The sequence below is a fragment of the Toxotes jaculatrix genome, chromosome 4, assembly GCF_017976425.1.
Source record: "Toxotes jaculatrix isolate fToxJac2 chromosome 4, fToxJac2.pri, whole genome shotgun sequence".
In the NCBI taxonomy this organism is placed as follows: domain Eukaryota; kingdom Metazoa; phylum Chordata; class Actinopteri; family Toxotidae; genus Toxotes; species Toxotes jaculatrix.
The window spans coordinates 24142885-24161022 of record NC_054397.1 but is presented as its reverse complement, the minus strand read 5'-3'; the positions used below and the strand labels follow the sequence as shown (position 1 = coordinate 24161022).

General features: G+C 41.7%; 2 protein-coding genes and 1 non-coding gene across 5 annotated transcripts; 2 read left to right on the top strand and 1 right to left on the bottom strand.

Moving 5' to 3' along the window:
* The first annotated feature begins 2075 nt into the window (after nt 1-2075).
* Nucleotides 2076-5765, top strand: LOC121180757 (ras-related protein Rab-33B-like). 2 transcript variants are annotated; one of them, XR_005893961.1, is made up of 4 exons: nt 2076-2486; nt 4256-4434; nt 4583-4980; nt 5011-5765. XR_005893961.1 is itself a non-coding variant. In XM_041036396.1 (3 exons), exons 1-3 carry the CDS (start codon nt 2268-2270, stop codon nt 4911-4913), a joined length of 729 nt encoding a protein of 242 aa, XP_040892330.1. In that variant the 5' UTR covers nt 2076-2267; the 3' UTR covers nt 4914-5765. The 2 variants fall into 2 exon arrangements, 1 of the variants encoding a protein (XP_040892330.1); XM_041036396.1 differs by having other exon boundaries at nt 4583-5765.
* A 1222-nt stretch (nt 5766-6987) lies between these two features.
* Nucleotides 6988-17895, top strand: LOC121180119 (protein MGARP-like). 2 transcript variants are annotated; one of them, XM_041035271.1, is made up of 4 exons: nt 6988-7153; nt 10792-10889; nt 12017-12089; nt 15701-17895. In XM_041035271.1, the coding sequence occupies exons 1-4, from the start codon at nt 7081-7083 to the stop codon at nt 16138-16140; spliced, it is 684 nt and encodes a 227-aa protein (XP_040891205.1). In that variant the 5' UTR covers nt 6988-7080; the 3' UTR covers nt 16141-17895. The 2 variants fall into 2 exon arrangements, with proteins under 2 accessions (XP_040891205.1, XP_040891204.1); XM_041035270.1 differs by having other exon boundaries at nt 10789-10889.
* On the bottom strand, nt 14133-14224 carry trnar-ucu. Its single transcript is given in 2 exon segments — nt 14133-14168; nt 14188-14224. It is a non-coding gene; the product is annotated as a tRNA-Arg (tRNA).
* Nucleotides 17896-18138: the final 243 nt, after the last annotated feature.

The following is an 18138-nucleotide window of genomic DNA, read 5'->3' as shown; positions in this document are numbered from 1 at the left end:
ATAACGGTGACAGCAACCACTCAAGCCTGGCTCAGTGCTGCTTCGGCACACGCCTGTCGCATACTGTGTTCCCCTTATTTTAAAAAGAAAAGCTAATTTAAATGAAAATAGGACACAACTGTCACTGGGGGACGGGAGACTGAGATGAGTGGATCTGATCCCTGACAGGCCTGTAGGAAGCTGAGCAGGAAGAGTTACTGAGGACCTGATGTAGACACCGGGGACATCCAGCGACCACAGGTGTGTCTGGATCTGCTGTAACGCTCCAGTAAACCGCAGGTCTACGTGTGGCAGTGCAGTGAAGTGAGTGAGGAGGGGCCCGATCTCTGCGGGGAGGGCCACAGCACGGAGAAAGCGGCCTCATGTGTGAACAGTTTTTTTTTTTTCTCGGTCAGACTGTGCTTCCCTCACTGTTCCTGGTTCAACATGGGAATATGTTATCCTCTGTCTGTTTATGGAGCGCCTTGTAGCACAGAATAAAAACTGTAAAGTTCATGTGTTGTGCTCCATTTCAAATACACTGCTACTCTTAACCTTTTTACATAGTTCTGAGAAAGTTGGATAGATCTAAGCAATACCATAGACACCTTCCTGTCCTTAAGGGATCAATGAAGCTCTTATTATTGATGATGGTCTTTTCTAGGTCTGGTTGAAGTGGTTGCACTGAGCCTCCTGGCAGAGTCACTTGTGTTGCTGCTGTTCTCACTGATAGAAATGGTTTTATCTGCACGAGCACAGTAACTCTGACAGTCGAAGTGGAAACGAGCCTCCAGTACATCTAGCTTCAGAGGGCTCCTCTCTGCTATGACGGCTCCTCTAAAGGTCAGAGTTCAGCATCGAAGCCCGCGGCCCGGCTGTGACAGAAGTGAAAATGTTACAAGGCGAGTAAAACGTGAGCATCTGGAATTTATTTTACTTTTTCTGTTCTCCCTTTTTTTCCCCCCAATAATATCTTCTCTTCCCCTTTTCCTCTAATTTGGGATCTAATGTGAAAGATAAAATCTGAGATGGTGATGTATGATATCTCTGGAATTTTGTATTAAAACCAAATGGAAAAAAAAAAGATCACTCCTTTGTGTATGTTTTGCCACTGTTACCGTCACTGAGCTGCTGGTGTGTTCAGTCCGTCACTGTTCCAGGGTCAGAAAGGCAGAGTTGGCATCAATCAGTTCAGACTTATTTAGGCTGAGGCTCCTCAGATGTAGCCACTGTGTTTACAATACATTGTTTATTAGATCAGAAAAAGGTTTTGTAGACCTGAGTCAACTAAGTGGAACTAAGCTAAGCTGATCAACCTAAGCTGATTTTTAGTATTTTATTCCAAGTATTATTATTATATATTTTTTTGTCACTTTTCCCAGTACATCCATGGCCTGAAAAAGAAAAAAAAATTCCTTTAATATTTTGCTCTTTTTTATCTCAAAGTCATCTTCTGCCTCTAACAGGCATCATAGGAGAGCAGGATCCACAGGTACTGTAGAGTAAAGCTACCAGCAGGGGGCAGCACCATGCTGGTCCTCTGGCAGCACAGAGAGGGTGAAGGAAGACCCCGAGTCCGTGACAGAGTTGATCCAAAGAGATGATGTGTTACCATCTTTGGAAACATTAACCCTTGTGTGGTGTTCGGGTCTGTGGGACCCATTTTCATTTTATATCAAAAGTAAAATGAAACGAACGGCTTGAAATTAGGGATGAAGTAAACATCTGTTGAGTATTTTAACATAGAAGTGTTTGTGTTAAATTTAAAACCCAAAAATGCAGCGGGTCCACCAGACACACGAACACCACACAAGGGTTAAATCAGCAGTAGGTGAGAAGCCCCTGGTCTCTGATGAAAAAGGTGTTTCTGTGTCTAACAACAGCCACTAACAGGAAGAACTACATAAAACAAAGATCAGATGTGCAGCTTACACAGGCTCCACATGCGAAACTAAAAGTGAAAACACGTTCATCAGAAATAATATTTTCAGATTAACGCATCGTGTATATCTGTGTAGAAGCTGCGGTCATGTGCCGATGCCTGCTCGTCATTTGATATCTCCACCCTCAGACTCCAGCCACCACCATGCTGCCATAACAAACGCAGAGGGAGAAAGGCCAGAGGCTCGTCTCTCCTCCTCTCATTCACACTAGTCAACGCTGTGGAGAGTTTGCAGGGAGGAGCTGCACTGCGCCTCCAACAGAAAGCGTGTTTTTTCCCAAAGTCCCGCAGTGACCGCGTTTCTGCACTTTGTCTTCAACAGGTTTTACTGTGAACAGCTTGTACAATGGAGTCATCTCTTGAGTTTTCCAGCTCCCTGGGCAGCGTGTCCTCACTGCGGACCCGCTGCAGGACCTTTAAAGTGCTGGTGATTGGAGACTCCGGGGTGGGGAAGACCTGCCTCACACACCGGCTCTGCGCCGGACAGTTCCCCAGCAGAGTGGAGGCCACCATTGGGGTGGACTTCCGTGAGAGGCTGCTGGATATTGATGGAGAAAAAATTAAGGTAATTGGTAAGACTAACTGCTGATAAAAACCAGCAGCTTTTAGGTTTTATGTTGGTACTTTTAACAATAATCTCGGTGAACCTCAGCAGGTTAATTTTAACTAAGGAACCAGTCTGCACAAACCAAATACAAACCTCTAAACCACCAGGAACAACGTGTGTGAAAGAGACCACAACATTCCCATTAGAGTCCTATAGGTTTTTAAAGAGTGGTTTCTTAAACAGTGACTTTATCTTGTTTTATTCTGCATTTCATCTCCTCTGTTAGCTCTTAACACTCTTAGATTCTCCTTTAATAATGTCCCACGCCGCAGCGAGTCTCCCCTGAAATAACACAGTCATGTGTCTCAAAGCGAATGACTGAGAATTCTCTGCATGGCAGAAAATCAGCCTGTAAATCACGGTGAGCTTTACACGCTTGAGTTTAGTGGCATGTTAGCTCTCACTCAACATCAGCACTCTCATAAATACATCTGATTCATCCCTGATTTTTAACTGACCTTGTAGCTGTGTGCTAAGTTTCATTTGAGCATCATTTAAACACAACAAAGGACAAAGGTCTGTTCTATGGTTTCGTGTTAAATCCGTGGGTGTAAGTTGGTTTGTGCTGTTTCCTGAGTGTTTTGAAATGATCACATGGCAGAGGAAGTGTCTGTCAGTTGTGACTACAGATTATAACTTCAGGGTCGACGAGGTTTCAAGCTTGGTTTCCAGAACATTAAATTAACAAGGGAATTAACAAGGACACCAGTCTTATGTGTCTTTGGTACAGAGTGAGTGTATCATGGAAGTAATCCTGTCATGTAAATGGATGTTGAAAACATGTTCAAAAATTTTGTTTACTTTTATTTGGACAGTGACAATGTTGCAGGGGGTTTTTGTAAGACTTCTAGACCAAGTCCAAATCAGGTCTCAAGTCAATCAGGACAAGTCTCGGGTCAATCAAGATACGTCTTGTGTCCAGGCTTGGGTCAGTCAAGAGAAGTGTCCGGTCCAGGTCCAAGCCAGTCAAGTCGAGGCTTGAGTCAGTTAAAACACGTCTCAGGACTCTGTGGGAAAGCACAAATCAAGTCACAAGTCCTCATAAGCAAATTCAAAGTCATTTGCAGATCTTCCAGGTCTGTTCTTTACAGCACGTGTACAGTGTTTTATACAAAGCTGAGAGCAAACACTCCTTGACCCAATGATCAGGATCAAATCTGTGAGCTATGTGGGCTACGCAGGACCCCTGTTCTGTGTGAACTGCTGTGTGAAAGCTTCTGTGTTTACCAGGTCAAAAACTGAGATTTGACCGCTTCTGATTTCAAGTCTAAAGTCAAAGCTTCTCTAGTCTAAAGAAGGTCGAGTCCAAACACGAGATTGGATGTGGAACATGGATTTGTCATCATAGATTTCGTTCTTATGTGCTCAGTGTTTCAGTTGTGTATCATTGTTTTGATCTGACGTTTAGTTATTGGTTTGTGTTACTCACAGAAACGACAAAGCCTCGCAGAGAGATCTGACTTTCTAACGATCACATCAACTTGTTTATCCCTTTTCTTTGTTCCCTCTCCGTGATGACTCATCGTATGTCTCTGTGCATGTTATTGTGTGTGTGTGTGTGTCTAGTTTGGGGTATTTCATCACATGACCTCTTTTCCCCTCTGTGCCTTCTCATTCATTTCCTCTTTCTTGTATTTGTGTCTCTACCACCTCCTCCTTGGTGCCGCTCAGTGAGAACAACCTTCATCTTAATGTCTTCTTCTTTCATTTCCCCTCCTCAACATCAGCTCCAGCTGTGGGACACGGCAGGACAGGAGCGCTTTCGTAAGTCCATGGTGCAGCACTACTACCGCAACGTCCACGCCGTGCTCTTCATTTACGACGTCACCTGCCCTGCCAGCTTCAGCGGCCTGAGTGCGTGGATAGAAGAGTGCAGGCAGAACGCCATTGGACAGGAAATCCCCAGGTGACTGCATCAGCTGTCTGTGTGATCTGCTAATCATTAAAGACAGGAGACACAATTTGATTTAATACTTTCAAATGTTTTATCTTGCTGTGATCATGTTATTTAGTTTATGAAACACTCTAATGTCGTCTTCCTATTCTCCTCACAGGTTCCTGGTGGGTAATAAGAGTGACCTCCGTGACCCCAGCAGGACTGAAGGCCAGGTGAGCCAGGAGCGGGCGACGAGCTTCGCCAAGGCCCACGGCATGATGTTTTTTGAGACGTCCGCCAAGAACCCGCCAGTCAAACGTGCGAACGCACAGCGAGGTGGCAGGGAGGTTTCATATCAGCAGGATAAGGTGGAGGACATCGTCATCGCCGTTGGTGCCAAACTGAAGCGACAGAAGAAACCTTCAGCCGCAAACGCTCTGACCTACAGCGGCTCCTTCAAAGTCCTGAGCAAGAAAAGACCAGAGAAAGAGCTGTGGACCTGCTGCTGAGAGAGAGACGGGGAGAGATGAGACTGTGGGCCTTTTCAGATGGAAGAATGTGACTTTTTACTTCTTGGTGTGTGTGTGTGTGTGTGTGTGTGTGTGTGTGTGTGTGTGTGTGTGTGTGTGTGTGTGTGTGTTCATTTTTGACCAAACGCAACAACTTTAACAGACCCCAACAGGCCTTTAATATTCATAAAAATGTGAGATGTTCTACTTGGAAATTTTTGTGTATATTTGTGATCTTATTGTTTACAATAGTTACGAAATAAAAAACTGTGAATGTAAACACTGTTTGGTGGAGGCTGTGATCCAGATGACCTCTCAGTTCAGTGACGGTGTTTACTCTCAGCGTGTGTGGTCTCACTGTGGCTGTGCTTGTATCTGGAGTCAGATCTCTCTCAAGCTTTAGTTGTTGTAGTGTAATGATGCTATTTGCTACAACAGGTATCAGTGCACCACGAACCACCTGACTGGGTTTCCTCACTGAACATGAGGCGTTCAGGTTTTGTTTGGTTTTTAGGCTCTTCATGTTGCTGTGTACACAAGGAACTTAAATGCAGCGTTTTTAAGGTTCAGCTGTACAGAACATCACAGCAGTCATGCACCGACCTTGTGCATGAGCGACGTGGGCGTTGGAAAGTGCATCACGTGTGTCGCAATTCTCTGTCTAAACGATGATTCAGAGGTCGTCACATGATGAGGGAGAACCTCTTCTGCTCAGCGGCCTGCACAACATGCCAGAGATATGTGCGGCTGAGCATGTGTGAGAGTGCACATGCGAGTGTCACATTGGTGCAACATTCACCGGCCCGGTGGCAGATGTCTTTCTCTGCGCTCGGAGAGACGACAAGTGGAGGAGGAGAGACTGTTTTTTTTTTTTGGTTTTTTTTTTGTATTTCTTCAATCTGCTGTAACAAAACTTTTAAATTAAATAAAATTTACTAAACAAATGAAAAACTTTGAATTAGCATCTCCAGAGTTATTGAAGTTTATGTTTGGATATTTGACAATAGTTTCATTGTGTAATGGACGAGATTTCCAGATCGAGTTGTGTGGTTTGTTGTTGTGCAGGAGCTTTATGTCTTTATGTTTGAGCAGAAAGCCTTTACAGAGTACCAAACTGGGAGTCCACAGTTTGAAAGACATGGGAATTTACCAGCCAGGAAAATGAAAAGACATATTTTAGTTGCATTGTGGGAAACGTAGGATTCAATTTTGCTTATAGCTTCACCGACAGTAGAGACTAAAAGTCAGAATAAGTCAACATCAGCTGTTTAGACTTTAGCCAGACATACTAAAACGAGGATGTTACTTCTGAAGGAAGAAATGACACATCCTTCCTCTTACAAACTGAAAGCTGAAATCATGGGCAGTAAATTAAATTTAGCTCAGTTCAGCTCCCTCCTGTAACCTATGGTGGCTAATGTTAGCAAATTTCATTGCTCTTCAACTGACATTGCTGAGTGAGACTGATGACTTCATGAATCCTTTCAACTTGTGCTGCTCTTACACTACATTTGAACATTTACCATCATCATGTTGCTGCATGTCTTGTTAGTGTCCCGATGCCTGTTTAACCACAGGAGGGCAACAGAGGCCCTCCATGGTAACTGGTCCTGGATTTGCTTTCCACCTAGTCTTGGTTTTAGCTCTGTCGGTCAGAGTCATACACAATGCAGGCCCACGACAGCACTCTGGGGACAGTGTGCATTATGCAATCACACCTCATTGTCTCTTTCCATGCATCCAAATGGGACGGTAATCCACTTGGAACCAGCATGAGGGATGTCTGATCCTCTTCACAGTCACAGCAGAGTCAACACAATTTCATCCCATTCTGCAGACTGAGTTCCATGAATGATTAGTGGATTATACAGCACATTATAAATACATGAATATACAGTCAGACAACTTCTGCTTAAATAACCCACAGTAAATAAAGTAGCCTGAGATTTCCATAGAACAGTATCTTAATTTAATCGGTGCTGTTATTGTGCCTTGTCGCCTGTAGGTGTCGTTTTGACCTGATCCTGTCTGGAGAGAGGGGGGTGTCCTCTTTGCAAAGAGCATTGGACAGTAGCTGAGAGAGCGTCTCCTCATTCATCTCCAAGACCTGCGGGAAACACACGGACGTACACACGCTCATTAACCTGCCGCAGATAACCGAGCAAGGATGTTCTGCAGACGGGCATGGCAGAGGGTCGGGCCGCTGGCACGGGGGGCTTTCAAACCCCCGTTCAGAAATGGTGAGTCCGGTTATTATCAGACACTTTTCTTCAGTTATGCCGTGATTGGGTGAGAAGTTAATTGGCGTAATTAAACCACTGCTGCCTCGTGCGTTTTAGGAGTTGGATTCAAACTAATGGACTTAATGAAACGCTTTCCTGTTGACTATATATTACTGAACAAAAGTCTTTAAAGTGTTTTTTTTTTTAAAGGAAAAAAGGGATGAGTTGTGCAGCAGTGATTCATCCCAGTCTTGTTGAATTTTATTTTTCATGTTGAAGTGTGTGAAATTCGCATAAACACACACATTTGTGTGGGTTTTTCCGTGGGGCTGCAGCAGAGCAGCAGTCAGTCAGACACAGGGAGGTGTGTCCCGCGGCTGGAACACACAGTTCTGCACACTGGTTATGAAAGAGCGCATCACAAACCACCCAAAGTCTGTTTGATTTTAAGCCTTTATAAACACGCTGCATGAAGGACACTTACATTTCAAGGCAAATAGTCAAGTATCAATCATGCGGTCCAGTATTTGTAAAGAAATAGTCATTTTCATAGCATTCCTTGTCAGAGTAACACGTTGTCCCAGCAGTTGTTTTATGAGCAGGACCACATGGAGAACACCTATTCTCTACACAAGATTCACTCTTCCTGAGTGTGAGAACCATATGAAAAGTGCCATTATGACATAATATCTGTAGTATACAACCAATAACTCTTTACACGGATTGCATGTGAATCAAAGCAAAAGTTGATTTGAACTTTAAATCTCACTTTGGGGAGTTTGGGATGCAGTTATCTGACTTTTTCAATCCCAATACTGATCTTTAATGATAGCTGGGCTATGAGTATCAGCAGATACCGAGTATCAACCTGATCATTAATAAGCTGTATGCCTCACTGTGTGGAAGAGACTCATTCTTTTATGTATAACATCAAGTGTGACTTAAACAATGGTTTCCTAACTCTGTAAAATGTACATAAATATGAATTTACTGAATTGTTTTTTTTTTTTATTGAAACAGTGAATGATTATTCACCAGCAACATGGTGAAAAATAAAATCTCTACCTTTGAATTCAGCAAGACTGGTCAGGAATTAAAATTCCAGGAACAATACAGCTGAGTCAAATGAGAAGAAACTATAAAAATTAAACACAATTAAGTCACAAACAAGTGCAAATAAACTTGATCAATTAAATCGCAGTTCACACAAGCATTGTAAACAAGTAACTTGGTAAAAACCAAACATTCCGAAATAATGACGTTGTATGTGCATGTTGATTTAAACATAGAACAACATACAGTTGAACTGAATAGACCGGCTATTGTTGTCAACAATATCTGATGCAGCTGTTAGACTCAGTATCTGATCAATAGTTTCCATGAAAGCAGAGAGAGATTTGAGACTCGAGCGCTTGTATTTTCAGGACTCTTTCTCTTTTCACGCGTTCCTGCCCTGATCATCCTTTACTTGGAATCTGAGCATGTGGAATTCAGCCTGAGGGCGAACTGCGGCTTTAATTTCCTGTTTTAAAAACTTGGGGCAAAGTCCTCACTGATGCTGCAAAACCTGAATATAAACTGCAAAACTACAGGGTCCATGACGGAAGCTTTAGTGCATTTCTGAATAAATAAATAAATAGATAAATAGATAGATAGATAGATAGATAGATAGATAGATAGGAAGGTAGGTAGGAAGGTAGGTAGGTAGGAAGGTAGGTAGGTAGGTAGGAAGGTAGGTAGGAAGGTAGGTAGGTAGGTAGGAAGGTAGGTAGGTAGACCAAAGAAACTGCACGTGTCTTTGCAGCCTGTGTAGTTGGTATAGGAAAGAAAGCAGAGGTGGATGCTGTAGACTGCCCTGTGACTGAACAACACACAGACACACAACACATTATAACCTGTAGGCAGCACCTATATGCAGCAAGGCCACACCAGTCCTCTGTCTCACTGAGCACATGGCAGCTGTCAAAAGTCACGTTCACCCAACATGCATGTCCACATGTGTCACTGCTACCACATTAGCCATCTTTGTTTGTTGTTGCCTGACATGCGTGTCTGTTTTGCAGGCTTGAACCTCACTGCAGGGATTAACTGATTACCTGTATAAATAACCTGTACTTGGCCTTGTCCCATGCATGGTGCTGCTGTGTCATGGGTATTAGAGGAGGAGGGGCAGAAGGCTTACTGCTACATTGGCTCAGCATCCGTGACAGGACAGTGTTTGTTGTTGTTTTGCTCACACACTTTTATGAGGATATCACTTGTAATTTAGTGGCGCCGCATTAAAAATGTGCCTTTAAAATACAGCCAGCAGCTGTGCAAACAGCAAAGACGTCAGTCACGGATCCAGACCAAGACAACGTTAGACTGTTAGGCCACTGCTAAACCACAAACTGTCGTCTTTAAACTATGGGTTTTGTGGAGATTAAACAAACAGTTATGACATTTTAAATAATTATTGTTAGAGATGCTGATAGGTTGTTTGACAGGCTAACTGTTTCCACCAGATTTCAGTCTTTACGCTAAGCTAAGCTAACCAGCTGCAGGGCTAATCGGGTGATCTTTGGTCCCTGATGCAAGACTAGCTTTTTTTTTTTTTATTATTACTTTTTGTTTTGTTTTGAATGAGATGAATACCATTAAATGCTGATTCAGGTCAGACTGGATTGCTCAGTCATTAAAAAAATTGAAATGATGAAACCTCTTTAAATTTTCTAAAAATCTGTGACTGATTAAAAATATTTTGAATTCATCAGGTGATTAATCATAAAGGTCACTGGGTGAGTTGTGATTTTCCTGAGTACACGTTTGAAACATGGGAATATTGAAAAGCTTTGGGTTGTGCTGTGCATTATGTTCTTTCACAGCTTCAGTCCACATGCATGTGCAGACACACAGGGTGTGCAGATCATGCTAAAGATATCATATGTTCTGTAACTGCTTATGTGCACACACACACTCTTTGGTGTGCGTGTGTGTAAGAGAAGTCCAGGTAGGAAGAGATTAGGCCGAGGCAGTGTTTGGGATGCAGGGTGGATTTATTTATGGCCTCTTCTGCATGCACCACTGGCAATCCTCTAAACACCAGCAAATCTTTTTACAGGAAGTACAAGCTGCAGCCCGCCACACTGCCCTGTCCACCACAGCAACAATAACCTATTAAGAAGCCTTTGACAGATCCCCTATCAGATCTGACACGTGTGTTGAGGGACTAGTTCGTATCAATTCACGTCCACTAAATAATTTTGAAGCTGTTTGTTTTGATGCAAATCTTGGATTTTCAAGCAGGAAGTGTTTCAGTGTTTGTGTGTGCTGCTGGGGGATTTAATTTAAGGGACATTTTGGTGTTTAGCTTGGCTGCTGCTAAATCTTTCCATCTCCTCTGCTACAAATGACCAGAGCTTCATTGTGTAACCGGATTAAGGGATGGAGACATGTTGACACTGACAGAATGCCCCTGTCTTTGTGCTAAGTTATGCTTCTGATGGAGTGAAACAAATTTATCATAGTTTTTCTTTATGGTTCTTTCTGAGTTTTGATTTCAAACAAAGCAAATGTTATGTTTTTAATCATGGATTATTTGAAGGTTCAAATAATTAAATTCTAGTGAAAGATTGTATTTTATATGTTAAAATCTCCCCTCCTGTGTCTCTCAGCAGCTCCAGTGCGACACATGGCCGTTGGGGTTCCTGGCGGCTCCACTAACATGACATACTTTCTCCTGTGTGGAGGAGGCCTCACTGCTGCCGTCGTCTACGTAAGCATCAAAAACTTCATTCCACTTTCACATTTGTAGCTGTGACCTGTGAGTGTAAGATATTTAACACTTGTGTCCTTCTGCTGTGGTTTCCCAAAGTGATATTCCACCCAAATATGACCCAGATATAAATATCAGGGCTGAGTGTTTACTTGTGCATGAAGTATTTTCCTGCAGAATATTTCATCACTTGCTCCTCTTCTTCTTCCAGGCAAGTAAATTAAAGCATTTACTGCCATTATTAAAATTAGATTAATTGAGAATGTTGATACATCATGCACCTAAAAATGGAAAATGAAAATTGTATTTTATTTATTTATTTAACAGTTATTAAAGTTATTTAACAGTTATTAGAGGATGGAAAACATCCGATCTCAAGCATTCATAAGAACGTCACCAGGCAAGACAGCTTCCTCTTTATTAACAGAGGTCTTCAAGTGCAACATCAAAAGTAAATTCATATGCAGATAAGGACAATTTGTGAGAGGCCCTCAGCTTTGTGTTAGCATGAAAGACAAACTGTGACAAATGAAAAAAAAAAAAAACACACACTTTACACAGGTCTATTTTGGATTTTACAAAAAAAAAAAAATACACAAAAAACAGTGCGTCTCTGTTGACTTTATTGCTACTACTTTCTTCATCTATATTTCTAACGCTCATTTGTCTGTAGGTTTACATTTGTAATTCAGGGCGAGAATCGACCGCAATAATTTAAAATTTGTGAATAAAAACACAAGTACAAGTCCCACTTCTGACAGACGAGTTTACCTGCCTGATTCCAAACTACAACCACACATTTCTGGTGCGGATTAAACCAGTTGCAGCCTCAGGACAGACTGCACAGTGTGGAGCAGATATCACCACAGCTCAGACACTGAAAGGCACATAGAAAGTTCTTTGTGCTTTCAGACTAACTCTGCCACATGCAGCCATTGTCTGGACGGACTCATTCCCTGTTTATTGTCAAGCTCTTGGCAAATCACAAGTGTATAAGCTGTGCTGGTTCATGATAGCAAAAAATATCTGTGTTACATGGCGTTTTGTAACACACTCACCACTTTACACTGTTATCATTTGGTGTGTGATGGAATGTAATAAGAGTGTGTCTGCCCCCCTCCTCTCAGGCTTACAAGACAGTCAATGGTGACAGCGAGCGCTATGAGGACAGAATGGCCAACATGGCGTCCCCAGCAAAAGGTCAGTTGTGTGCACACACACACACACACACACACACACGTACTTGATATAATGCGACCCTACCACTAACCCTAATCTAAACCTGATTCTAACCTGAACCCTGAAACCAAGTCCTAACCCTTAAACAGCCCTTTGGAGGTGTGTCAGAAAGTGAGGACCAGCAAAAATGTCCCAACTTTCCCAAAATATCATCACTCCATAAGGTCTGTATTCAAACTGGGCCTTATGAGTACAAGTACACACATTCAGACACACTCAAGCCCCTAAAAATAACTTTTTTGCAATCCATGCTGCCTGCATGAGCTTTCAGTCCAAGAAACCTCAAACTGTGTGGATGTGTTTCTGAATGATGCCATAGAAAGCCCAAAAATGAATAAAAACACAAAATGCCTAATTAGAATTTCAGACTGTTGAGGCACCAGACAAGGACGTCCAATGACCTCACTCCCTTCACATGCTGCTTAAACCAAATTTCACGGCTCTAATCAATCAGTGCAAGCAGGACATGCACATGGTGTTTACTTCCTCTATCGTAAATGATGATCAACCTGATTAAAATGAATGTTCTTCCTAGATTTCTCCATCAGCAAGCTAACATGCTAATGTTGTACTAAAAGTCAGCATAAACATAAACATTTTATTTATTTATTTATTTACTTTTAGATAAAGCTAGCTGACTTCTGTTTGTTGAGAAATTTCATGAAAGATTTATAGTACTATACAGAAAAAAATGGGACTCAGTTTTTTTTTCCCAGATCACATAATAACACAATTCTTTTTCTTAATATAATATTTTTGAATCTGATAACCTCAGAGTTCAGATAGCCAGGTTTTAATCAGCTATATTTGGCTTCAGGTATAATGTGACATGTGATCCGCAGCCATGTTTTTTTGCTTAATATAGTATGAACCTCTACGGCTGTTTCATCTGAGAAAGACAAAATAGAAAAAGAGAAAGCAGAAGATGTTGCTCTTTCTCTGAGCTGGTTCTGGCTTCACCACCCCAATATCAAACATGGTAGAATGATCACTCTCAATAGCTTTATCTTGCCTGTCTGTTTAGATTTCTGTCTGCAAATTATTTGTCTATTCAGCCAGTTTGAGCCTGGAGAGATCATGGCTCTGCGCCCAGAGCAGCTAACTAGCCTGTAAAAGGGATAGGGAGCCACAGTCACTAGTTCAGTTGTGGACATGTAGCCTGGAAGTGTTGTTTTTGCTCACAAATAGAGTTTAAAGCTCTTCTTCCTATGGCGATGGAGATTGTACTGACTTGGTCTTTAAACTTGCCAGTGATCATATTATGTAATCAAGCAAAAATGTCCAGGAAACAAAGTCACAGAGACATCTTGATGTGCACGGTGATGGTGATTAAAGCGATTGTGATCATGATCATACTTCCTGACACATTCATCTGAGTACGGATCTCTGTGTGAGTGTCATTACGGTGCAATTTAGTGTTCCTGAGCTGCACAGTGAGGTGGGTCGTTGGATTTGTTTGGCTGCTTGTCAAAACGGTCACTGTGATGTTCTGATGTGGGAACTGACAACTAACCTACCATTTCCACACGAGATTAAATAAAGCAATCATAATGTTTCTAAATGGATGCTAAGTGTAATAAAGACAGCATTAAAAGCTGGAGCACACACACAAGACGGAGGTCACAACTGTTGCTATCAGGGTGAAATGTTCGTCACATCTTTAGAGATGTGCTGCCCTGTAGTGTCTTATTTTAGCCTGGTATTACGTCACATATCTGTGTTTCATCAAATATATATGAGGAACTACAGACTGATATTATCAGAATCTTTTCCATTTCTGCTTAAGCAAGTAAAGTTTTCTTTTTCCTTTTCAATACGGACTTTGTCTGAGTATTTTTTATTTATTTACTTATTTTTTCTTAATATGATTATAATCACCATAAGGATGAGATAAAACTCAGTTGATCCTGCTGTGGAAACTGGAAAAATTCCTCTCATCGAACACATGGACTTAGTCAATGCATAAGTGTTCAACGGATGTTTTGTACCATCGTTTCAAAAGCACGACTCTGGTGGGACTCGAACCCACAACCTTTGAATCACTCCTCTTGTGCTTGACTAGAAGTCCAATGCGCTATCCATTGCGCCACAGAGCCATGTGTTCAACAGCTGTGCAAGAGGAAGACACTCAGAGGGACTGACGAGCTCATTTAACTGTCAACAGTGTTTTACTATTTCACTTTAATAATCTTATAATTTTTAAAATAATTGCTCTAAATCAGTTGCTTGAACTAGTTGGAAGATCATGTAAGAGCAAGTGAAAATGTTAGATATTAGTTCTATAGGTTGCCACACGGTGTGTGTTATGTGTGTTTTCTTCTCTATGAGAAAACATAACTAATGCAGAGTGTCACTTTTTTGATTCCACGGTTTTCTTCTGATCATGACTTTATGTCTTTCTATTTTCTGCCCATTCAAACTGACACTTATCAACATTTTCAGTCGCTCCTTCAAACTCCTATCCACACTTTTCAAAGCATCATACTTGTTTGATTTTCGAAGAAGATATTCAGTCATGATACATTTTAATATTGAATAAATAAATGTATTTTTTATAATCATTGATTATAGATTGATCGATGTGATGATGAGATATTATGATGAAAACCTGTGGAGCTAAACTGTGGCTCTGATTTCATCTCAGATTTGATGCCTCAGTCATTTAAACCTTAGCACCAAAGTGCTCCTTTTTGTGCACAGCGTAGTAACTCTGCAGTCATTTCATAGAGTGCTGTGTGACTGCACTTTTTTTATTATTAATGCAAATAAATAGTGAGTACAATTTTCCATCAGTTTTTTCTTTTGAAGATCTTGTCTATCTGTATAAACCAAAACTATTTTTTTTAGCTATTGAGATCAACCAGCCAGTCACCAACAGCTTTACCGAGGTGAGCAGTTATATTTTTGTCCCTCTGATGACATGTCAGGATTAAGGATTATCCTCCTCCTTACTCATATGATGTTGACAGTTTTAACAGCAGCTGCTTTACCTTTTAGACCTTTAAGACCTAAGCTCTTGACCTTTGACAGTACGTGATCTTTTGATGGGAGTTTGAGTTCAAATAGTTCACGTGTGCCCTTTTTCCTAAAGGTTTAAAAACATTTTTATCGCCCAGGTGGACTACAGGAGGCAGCTGGGAGCCTTCGTTTCAGATCTGGCCCTTTTCCTTGGATTTCCAGAACCATGAAGTTCCCTGGTTTATCTGAGGTCGTCAGAAGTAGTGGAGGGGATTGAAAGAACAGTTTGAACTCTTAGTCACATAGAGCTCATTACGTCCGCTCCTTTCTGTGGAAAGTTAATTTAGGCCCAAATACTGTTCTCCCCAGTGCCATTGAACTTTGTATGCATAAGGAATATTTACCCTCACATCTATAAGTGTAGCTGCAAATATGGTCAGACAGTTTTTTGTCGGTTATCCACAGGAATAATTGAAATACACCTCCAGATAGCCAAAACAGACATAGAAATCAAAGCTGTTTTTTTTTTTCATTTTTCACATAACACGTAATGGATAGGTCGGTCAAAGAAGGTTGCATTCAATCATAAATGTTCATGGCTCATTTATTCGCAGCTTCTTCAGCTGAGGCAGCACCAGAGGCAGCAGTTGTAGCAGCTGAACCCGCTCCAGTGGAGGATGAAGTGCAGACCACCGAGGTTGTTGCTGTTGAGTCTGCCCCCGCTTCTGTAGAGGCTGTGGCAGAGACCTCTGCCGAACCTGTTGTCGAGGCCGTGTCCGAAGAAGCCTCTGAGGTGGTCGTCACCGAGGCCTCGGCCGAGCCAACGGTCACAGAAGAAGCTGCTCCAGTTGCAGTGGTGGAGGCAGTTCTTGAAGCTGCTCCTGTCGCTGTGGAAGTCGCTGCCACAGTGGAGACGCCAGCGGAGGCCCCCGCAGCAGAGAGCGCTGGTACGGCTGCAGTAGATGAAATCCCTCCCACCCCCCCCGCTGAGGCAGAGACTGTGCCTGCAGCCCCTGAAGCTGAGGCTGCCCCTGCTGCAGAGGTGGCTGCATAAGGCTCCAAATAGTTCGGCCAGAAAAAAAGGGCAAGGCTAGTTAGTTTGTGCTGTGTCCCACCTCTCCGGGCCCGGGAAAAAAAGGACTCATGAACCCTTATTTTTCTAAAGGTAGTATTTAGTTTTCCCTTCCAGTTGGTGGGTGAACACCAGTCACGGGTTCATGAGTCCAGTTTTCAGGTGCCTTTCTTCCCTTTAACTCAACCTTCAGAGCCAAGCCATAACATTTGGCATTAGGTTGTCTGATTAGGCTTCAGTTTGGAAAATTCAGTTTCTACAGGAATTCTGTTCAGCAGAGCAGAGCTAATCCAAATGATGGTTTGGCTGTGGTACAGTTAATAGAGGAGCATTGAAGTAGGTGATATAAGGGATTGAACAGATTTAATAACTAATGTTCTCTCTAAAATCATTTTTGAAGTGCCCTTAAAAACAGGACACGGTCCTGCATCTTGTTCCTTTACTTATCAGAAAATGTCAACATGGTGAATGAAAACTGATCGGTCTTGTTTCTTTTATATCCTTTGCACTTGGTCTTCCTCAGCTCAGCAAAGGTTTATTTCCATGTCCTATGTCCCATGAATCTTTGCTTCGGTTAGGATTACTATGCAAACAGTAGGGAAATGTAACATGAAGTCGGTCTGCTTCATTAAGATTTAATTCTGTCTCACTGGGAAGTCTGACCAAAAACCAGTCTCCAGGCTGCAGCTCTTGTCTGGTGTTCTCCTTTAACATCTTTTTTTCTCAGAGTGAGACTGAGTTAAAATGGGATTTCCTTCATTTTTTGTGCTTTCCTTCAGAATTTTACTTTGTCATTTTGTCCCATGCATTCAGATACTTTTGACTTTCATTATTACCATTATTAGTTATCTGTCTACATCTACACCAGCCTGCCCCCACCAATAAAACTCACCCATGTGTCTACATCATGACAATATCTTCTCCAGCCTTTTCTCAGAAAGCCATTTTTCTTTAGTTTTTCCTCTTTTTTTTTTTAAGCGTTTAAAAACACTTCCGCTCCATCTTGTTTCTTTAATTGTGAAACTAATCTTTCAGGGAACACTACAGAAAAGAAAATTGATTCACCTCTTTGTCTGAGCATTGAAAGTTGTCATAATGATTAATCGGATTAAGTTTTCAAAGAATAATACATAACAGGATGGCAAGGAAGTTTGAAGTGTTTCAATAAAGACGGTTACTCTTTCTTTGGTTCGATGCTGCATTTTTATTCTTGTGTGGTGAATGTATTCGTAATTGAAGTTATGATTTGTGAGGTTTGGTCTTATCTAATGTGTCCAGGCCTAATTTGTGGCCGACATACATTCAGTGCTCTTAGATGCTTTTGCTTGTTGCTTTGAACAGAGCATGTGAATAATGTGACACAGTAAATACTGTAATAATTATACTGTAGACATAGAAACACCCTTCTCTATAGAAATGTTTCCTTTCCTGAAGGATCCCTGTGCCATGTTCATGCTCCTGTGCACAATTATGCTCATAATTTCTGATTGAGTCTCATTGAGCAGAGTTTACACGAGGTAAAATATCTAGGCTAAAGACACAAATCTACCAGCCCTCACTTAAGTGTCAGTCATATATTAATCTGTGTAAATATATTAATGTTGTACAACAGGCAGAGACAGGAAGAAAAGAGCTGCAGGCAGCACTCAGAAAAGACCTGTCAGATGGATGTGTCAGGTTCTGCTCAACAAGGAAACTCAGCTTCATTTTTAAAACCTCCTCGTGCTTACAAATGTGTGCAGCTTGAACATGTGTTTTTTCTTTATCTGGAACATTCATCTCAGATTTCAGCATTAAATCACACATGCAAATGTCTCTTTGTTGACATTGTGACCGGTGCAGTTTAAAGCTGCCTCACAGACAGGTTAAGACTAATCCAAGATTACAGTGCTCATTTTTAGGGTGTCCTGGTGATTTGCCAGGGTGGGGTGGCAGACAGGAAACATCATGGGACGCTGTGGGTGGCAAAGGACACCTTTA